General features: G+C 35.5%; 1 protein-coding gene across 1 annotated transcript; it reads right to left on the bottom strand.

Annotated features, from left to right (window-relative positions):
* Positions 1–3,165: 3,165 nt before the first annotated feature.
* LOC116028519 (laccase-4-like) lies at positions 3,166–5,924 on the bottom strand. Its single transcript, XM_031270251.1, has 6 exons — positions 5,752–5,924; positions 5,443–5,594; positions 5,112–5,356; positions 4,883–5,011; positions 3,597–4,523; positions 3,166–3,511 (listed from the first exon to the last, which is right to left on the bottom strand). The coding sequence occupies exons 1-6, from the start codon at positions 5,848–5,850 to the stop codon at positions 3,381–3,383; spliced, it is 1,683 nt and encodes a 560-aa protein (XP_031126111.1). The 5' UTR covers positions 5,851–5,924; the 3' UTR covers positions 3,166–3,380.
* Between the last annotated feature and the right edge of the window lie 3,034 nt (positions 5,925–8,958).

Genomic DNA, 8,958 nt, shown 5'->3' with positions numbered 1-8,958 from the left:
ATAATAATAATAACACCAATACTAGTCACACCAACACTAGCTACACCACCACCACCATCACCACTGCCACCACCGCCACCACACCACCACCACCATCGTCGTCGTCACCACCACCGCCACCACACCGGACACCACTACCATACTACCACTTATTATTATTGTTGTTGTTGTTGATTATTATTATTATTATTATTATTATATAACAAATAACACCACCACCACCACCACAATACCACCACGGCAGCACTATCACCACCACCAATACCAACACTTGGTTAATTGGTTAGTAACCTTTGCTCGTAATTGTAGATTGCAAGACTTTGGTTAGTTATTTTGATATCTTATTAGTTATATTTATTATATATAAAATTGTTATATTATTATTATTATTATTATAAATGTTATATTTTAAAGAAAAAAAATTAAAATATTTTTTGAATACAACTAACTCTATTAATTAGATGGTAGTATCTGTTCATACATACTTTTTCAACATGTTGAAGCACAATGAGTTAGTATCACCTCCACTGAGGCTCGATCTCATGACCTCTCGTATGGGAGAGTCACTACATGTCATTTGAGCACAAGGCTTAAAATATTTAATTATACAATTCTGCTCATTTTCTGGAAAAAAAAAATGAACCAAATACATCAAAATAGTTTTCTACTCCATAGAATGCAAACAAACACTGAAAATGAAAATATTTTCTGAAAAAATGACTTATTTTTCAAAAGTTATTTTCCTGGTTTCCAAACACACCCTAAATAAATAAATAAATTCACACACGGCACAAATATAGTAAGTTAAAATTCAAATTCAATTCTATCTCTAATTTAAAAACTAGACCTCTTGATCGTCGAAGTTTCTTCTCAATCAACACCCGTTGATATATACTGTACAAAAAAATAATTGGTAAAATATAAATACAAAAAAACAAAAGCATATCCATTCATTGATAAAATATGTCCAGATAATATGTATCTAAAGCAGCCAACAATATCCTAGTTCGTGGGATATACTCCTCAGCTCGATCAATAGATCATTTGATTCGATATGATGGTGGCCAATTTTAGGGAGCTACTGTCCTTAGTACGTACTCTCCTCGTTTTCATTGCTTTAATTTTGATACGGACATTCATACAGTTATACATCAATTTTCTCCGCACTAAAAAAGTTCTATGTGACGAATTATTGAAACTAAAGAATAATGATAAGATCGAATTAAATGGTTCATCTCTCGGTATGAGAATTATTTGTAATAAATTATTAAAATAAAGTTTTATTTATTGAGTAATCTGTCAAAAATTTCTAGGAGACATAATGATTTGAAGATTAATAAACTAAATCAGACGTACACAGCATACGTGATAGAATCGAGTGATTTAACAGGAGAGAAGCTTCGGTATAATTTACGTAGTTTCATGTTTCTTGAGTACACACAGCCTTTGAGACATGGGTCCTGTATATCTATCCCTTTGTACCTTAGTCCTTGCTTGGGAGCTTCATTTTGTCCTGCAACTTTATTATGTTCTCATTTTCAATAATGGGCTAGCTTGGTTATACGTACATAGATATTTACACTGTTTTCTATTAAGTGACGGCTATTGCTCCACCCACAAAGTTAGTTGATTTTTAACAACTTCTCACTTGCTCTAGGGGCAGGGTCCTACAGGTTTAAATTAGTCTAGCGAAACTGAGATTACATTTACTCGAGTCAATACTACCCTCACCGAGACTTGAATCTATGACCTCCTATTTAGGAGAGCTACTTCATACCTGTAAACTACAAGGTCATTGACATTTAATTTGTGTTCCAATTTGAGAGAGCTACTTCGTGCCACTAGACCACAAAGTCATTGACATTCAATTTGTGTTATTATTATATAAAATCTATATTATATTGCCAAAAAAAAAAAAAACTATAAGTTTTCCCTTTTTCATTCTACTGCATATAATGAATCCATTCTCATTTAAAATAATATACCAACAATCTGTAATCCAATTAACTAAAAGAAATTGGTATATATACTTTAAATAAAGTATTAATTCAAATTTTATGAATAAAGTATTAAGTTTAATTTTGGGATAGATCTTTAAATTAGATCCCAAAAAAAAAAAAAACTCAAACTAATATTTTGACAGAGAAATATATAAATACATATACACACACATACATTGGATCTAATTTAGCTTGTCATGCAGTCAAACCAAACGGAACAGGTTGCATCATGCAATGTACAAATTTGAAAAGTTTATTTAATTTTCCACTAGTAGTGGAAGTTTAGATGATACTGCAGAAAAAAATGGGTCATTTTAGCCACTGGTCCAAACCACTCTTGCGTTGTCCAAAGTTTTGAAGTAGTGCTGACAGCTACAATAGTTATATCATGACCCGTCACAATTTACATATATTGAATGTTCACAATTCAAATTATAAACCTGCATTGAATATGTAAATTGTGAACATTTAATTGTAAACATTTAATTTATAAATTGTAAATATTCAATATGTAAATTGTGTATTTTGGACTCGGATCTATAGAATAATTTGATTGACATTTAAATTGATTTTGGCCATGATGACCCATTGGCGAGAGGTCCCACATGGCACCTCTGAGATGGTTGGTCAATCCAACCATCTATCACCGTAAATCATCTGAAGGAGGGGAAGTTTAAAAGATATTAAAAATGTAATGACAAAATATCAAATACTTATAAAGATATTCAAATACAAAATACATTATAATTTATAAATACATTGGATCTATTATAATTTTTGATGCAGTCAAACCAAACGGAACACGTTACTTGAAATATTTGTTCATGGCTTCATGCAATGTACAAATTTGAAAAGTTGATTTAATTTTCCACTTGCAGTGGAAGTTCAGAATTCAGATGAGACTGAAGAAAAAGATGGGCCATTTTAGTCACTGGTCCAAACCACTTTGCATATATAGTCCAAGAAGAAGATATAAGGAGTTGAGCTTTCTTGAATCTTGACTATCCTTCTTTCCATTTAGGAGCACAAATGAACAAAAATGGACATCCCGGAAAAGAGTGGTTGAGTGACTGGTGCATTACATTATACGATTTAAGAATTTTTATATAAGAATAGGGTTTAGCCTGTGCAGGCTCCCCTTATCACCAGAAAAAAAGGGCAAATCTTGAATTTGAGCATGATTGCTATATTTTGATGCTTTAATTAAATATGACAAGTGACAAAGAATTGTGCATATACAAACATGTACATGCATGTAATTATTTATATATTCGCTCGAGCAAAATTTTACTTTTACTCGACAAAACAATATATGTATTCATCTATATCTTGTTCCGCGATAATCGTTGCTCTCTCAGTGGATAGTCTATTGACTTGTCATTAGCATTTGGGAAGATCTTTTGGAGGTGGCAAAAGAGACTCATTTGGACCCTTGCCATTATCGACTAGGAATGCCATTTTTAGCCCCCACGTTGTGTGCACCTCCAAATGGCAATGCATAAACCAAACCCCTGCAATTTCATCAATAATCTAAATTAAGTAACGTTTTCAAGTGATACATTATTACTTAATTTTTATATCAATTGATAAAATTACCTGGATTATCAGCTCGGAATCTTATAGCGACCCATCCACCAGCTGGAACGCCAATGGTGTTCCTCTCAACCGGGTCAACAAGATTGAAATTAGCCGGGTCGGTTTTCGGGTTAAAGTTCCCAATTCCTCGGCCCACGGCGAAGAAGTTGAACCCATGCAAATGGATCGGGTGATTCTCCGGGGCTATAATTCCGGTATCCTGTAACACCAATTGAACCGTCGCATTGTACGGCAGCCTATACACCTTTGTCCCGGTACTCGTCTGCAAATTCGCCGGTCCGGCGCCGGTGTAGTTAAAAGCAAACGGCGGGTTCCCGGGAAAATCCGTCGTGAAAACCCCTTTTAGGTTAAAGAAATGCGCCTGCAAGAGCGCCACGGTGGGCATGACAAATGTAACATTATTCACGCTGGCCACGACCCGGCTCCCGTTGGCGGGTTTGCAAGACGGGCACGGGTTGAGCCCGAGCCCGACCGTGAAGAAGAGCGAGTGGTCAACGGTCTGAGGGACTCGGGCCGGGTATTGGTTCGAATTTAGGCTCCGGAGAGCGTCCACGAAGTTGTTGGCCACCGGGGTGGCGTTTTTCGGCGGCGTAGAGGTGAGGACGGTGCGGAGGCCGGAGAGGGCGCCGGAATAGTGTAACGTGGCGGTGGCGGTCTGGTTGTCGACGGCGATGGGAGCGTCCATGAAGGGAGATGCGGCCACCATGTACTTCCCGGAGCCTTGGTTAGCGGTTACTATGACGTTGGTGGTCTGCCCCGGCGCAATCATGATGGTGTTGGTTTTGAAGGGTTTAACGTAGGTGGCGTCGACCTCGACCACGGTCATTTGATGTCCTGCAATCTTGAAGAAGAGTTCCTCATTCAGTGCAGCATTGATCACCCTTAGCATGTAGCTTTTCCCCGGATCAACACTCAACTTATATCCACCTGCAGCAATTAAACCACCAGTCACTATCCAAATGTATATATCCTAACGCTGTCTTGTAACCCTAATAGACAAACCAAGGAGTAAACCAGCTTAGGTGGTACATAACTAGACTTTCAGTGACTCTGCCATGCGTCACTGTTGTACAACAGTTGCGAAAAGTCAATTACAACAGTAGCGAATATGAGACTCTGTACAGGTGGATCTTATTTTAGGAATAACACTCGAGTGGTCAACCCAATCAGTTGATCAGGCTATTGGCTTTGTAATCACAAGATTACAAGTCTAACTCTCAATAAGAATAGGTCAGGTGTTTATCAGGTGCTTACTCTCATGTATCCATATATAATTTGAGATTTACCTTGTGAGGGGCAATTTGTGACAGGGCCTGGATGGCCATTGATAGTGTGAGCATCAGAAACATTTGGGGCTAACCCTGACTTTATTGCCTCATTAATCACAGCTTCAGTATCAGATTTCCACCATTCAGCTGCAATTTATACATACATTTTATCACCACAAATGCTCATCATCGTTTAATTTATGTAGTTGTCGAAAATATATAGCAATAAAGATTAGGTTTTTGTTACCTAGTACAACGACGGCTTCGTGGTCAGGTTTAGGGAAAGGATAAGGCACACCAAGCTTAGGCAAAATAACCAAAGCACCATGGACAGTGGACCTTAGCCATAAAACATGTGCATGCCAAAAAAGGGTTCCTCTTTGGCCTGTAATGGTGAAATTGTACATATAACTATGTCCTGGTCGGATTGGACATTGTGTAATATATGCCGGACCATCTGCCCAACCCGTTCGGAGCTGTCTAACACCATGCCTAGTAATAATAAACTTAACCATTAATTGAAGAAATCTTGATTATAAAGTTACTTAAATAAAGCTAGTGATGTTAGGCTTAGTTACCAATGGATAGAGACATTATATTTGACATGATTGACCACTCTGATTAGTACTGTATCATCTTCCCTAGCATATATAGTTGGTCCTGGAAACTTTCCATTGACAGATACTATAGGCTTGGATGAACATAAACGAGTCGTGTTCTTCATTAATACCTACAACCACGCACATTCAAAATAACTTAATAAGATATCAGACACGGGATTTACTCAGAACACACATCTTTGACTAGTGATTGCTGATTTAATTTCCCTCGTCATCCAAAATACTACTGATACAACTTAATGTAATAACATTGTATATCGTACTTACATTGAACGTGTAATGTCGAACCCGGCAATGGACAAAAGCCGGGAACAAGAAGGCCAAGAGGAGGAACATTCGAAGGCAAGGAATTATCCCTCCCACCATGGTTTTGTTTTTTGGAAATTCTGGGAATAACGAACAGTACAAAAATTGGGGTTTTCAGTGTAGTTGTAAGGTCGATGACTTGTTGCAGTGAAGCAATGACGTGCCAACACAAAGGTATATATAGGTGAGTGGACATTCGATGGACTGTCATTTGTCTTACGTTAGGTGAGATGATGGGTGGGGGGGTTGGGTGCTAAGCTACATTTTCTTGTCTTCTCTTGTGGATCCTTTGATGAACCACAACGACTAATGCTTCTCCCCCAATCATGTCTTGCATCTTACATAAAGTTTGTTCCATCCATCTGTGGACCACTTTTATTTTGTAAGTTAAGTTATTCCATCGGTTTACTTCCTAACCTCATGGAATTTTTGATTAATTTATCCTTAATTAGTGTGTCAATTAGATAAACTGATCACAGTAGGTGTGTGTTTATTAAGTACATTCAGGTGGGAAGAATATTATTCAAACTTTAGGAAAATGACACCTTTTTTGTGTGTGTATTTTGAGGTGTAAATTTTGTTCTCCAATTTTGCTGAAGTGACGATTTTAGTTGTTTTGTTATTATTAAAAATTTATTAATATAATATATGAAACATAAATGTACATATGACAGTTTTAGTTTAGACTAAAACATAAATGTTAAACAACGTTAGTACTGTCACCTACATGCAATCGCTCTTTGAAATGCCACATCAATAACTATTCAAACATGTAATCGTCACATCAGAAAGTAGTGATCGTTTGTGAGGGGTAAATGTAGAGATGGGTAGTATGGTCTTATACATTTTAACATATAAATAGAGTAAGATGCAAAGCAAAGTATGCATGCATCTTGCCATATAAAATAAGTAATTTTGGCTCATAATTAATTAAAATTTAAAATATAGCGACGTATTTGAAAAGTAGAGTAGCAGCCAGTTCAAGTCACTGTTAAAAACCTAACATTACCATACAACGCGGAATACATCATTTGTAGTTTTCCTTTATGTCTAGGGAATCTTAAGGTATGCACAGTTAGTTCAATCCTGGGGCATTATATTGGCAAATAATGGAATAATTTCCTTCGCGTTTTTTAGTTAATAAATATACAACATTATATTATACAATGCACTATATGTCAAAATCTCTTGTTAATTGTGCTGAGGACTGAGGTTAGCCTAAATGTATCCCACAACTTTTTTTCTTTTCTTCTTTTGGTAAAGATGTATATCAAAGAAAATGATATATATGATAGCTCTCTTGACTTAGATTATGCGCTTTTCTAATTTTGAGAATGTTTTCTTTCTTCCTTCTCCTTTGAAGAATTTGCAATTTAAACCATTTACAACTTATTGTTAATTATCATTTTCTAACCTCCAAATAATGATATTAAAGTTGTTACAATAATACAATTAAATGTTATATCAAACATGAATAACTTGTGTTACAGATCCTAGCCGAGGACACCTTTTGATCTGAGGATCATACGCCTGAATCACAGGTCTTTGGAGATGTACATGTTATGCAAATTGTCAAGTCAAAGTTGTGAGTGGAGCCCTTCCTAAAGATAGGTGCACAAGTCCTAATACCTGTGATATTGTTGAAGACTAATGGAGTGGACTTAACTTAGGCAGGCACAGAACTTGGATTCTAGAATTTTGCCAAGAATGTCTAGTCTTTCATATTTATATCCAACAAGTCTTAACTCAGATTGTCCAATCCAACTTTGTTATAATACAATTTTAATTTAATTTAGAATATATATGTGTGTGTGAGTGGTGGGGGGAGGGGGAAGGGGAAGAATCAAATCTTTATCTATTCCAATTGGGGTATATATTTTGGAGTGATCGGGTACTAAATCACTCTTTCAAATGGGAAGTTTTAGGTTTGAACCCAGTTAAGCAATATTGACTCTTTGTATTTCAGTAGGTTGAGAAAGTATAGTTATGAACAGATACTACATTGTAACAGAGTTAACAGTACTAAAAAGTTACAAGGACTGCATAATAATAGTATAATAATGATAACAACAACAGTACAGTTGTCCTGAGATAAGTGAGATTAAGAAGCATATAATATAATTTGTACCTGTGTTGCTTGATTAATCAAGATATTATTGCTATATAGGTCGGCCAACCCCGCAACCCCTTTGTATCAAACCATTATATTTTGAACAGAATAAATAAAAGAATTAGGGAGAAAATTTTATATATAATACAAACTGCATATATATATCATCATGGAATCCTGGAAATTAACAAGAGTTTAACACATACCAAACAATACCAACCTAGCTAGCTTACGTTTTTAATCAATTATGGTTGTGGAATTATTATTAATATTGTTGAGATCCAACCAAGTGGTCTGTTGACTCTTCCCATTGCAGTCTAACAAGCAATGAATAATCACATGTGATTTTGTCATTCCAATATAATTTTCATGTGAAATATCTAAACATTACTCGTTTTTGCAAATCTGGCTGTACAGCATCTTAGCTTCATAGTCATTAAGAATTTTAATTTTCAGTATGGTTGTTTAATTTGCAAGCTAAGATAATTAATTATGCCAACCCTGCTGGGTTTCTATAACCATTGTTCTATCTTTCATAAATTTAAAAAAAAAATGGTTTTTTTTTTTGAAACTAAGTACTCCGTGCTCAATTTAATTTGAACTATGGTGGGCTGCACTATTTTTTCTGGCTATTGGCTGTGCTGAGTGTGATGAATTTGGGGGTGTTCATTTTGGTTGCCAAATGGTATACTTACAACAAGGCACTCTAATCATGCACTTAATGTTTAATCCGGATGATACTACAAGGAATTAGAATGTGAAAGAATGAGTAATGAGATAAGTAGAATGAGTAATGGAATGGATAGAAATAACACCGGTGATATATAACATTGGTAGGGAATATCATCATTTTGTCTAAGAAATTTTCATAAGAAATATCATCATTCTGCCTAATAAATTTTACAAGAATCTGAGAATATTATTATTTTGCTTAAGAAATCCTTACGAGAATCTACCAAAGAATATAATCATTTTATATAAGAATCCCTACATGTATTTTACCTATAAATAATGGATCATTCATGAATTGATTCATCCATTCTCTAACTTCATCCATC

The sequence above is a fragment of the Ipomoea triloba genome, chromosome 9 (genome assembly GCF_003576645.1).
Source record: "Ipomoea triloba cultivar NCNSP0323 chromosome 9, ASM357664v1".
NCBI lineage: Eukaryota > Viridiplantae > Streptophyta > Magnoliopsida > Solanales > Convolvulaceae > Ipomoea > Ipomoea triloba.
This window is presented reverse-complemented; position numbering and strand designations above follow the sequence as displayed.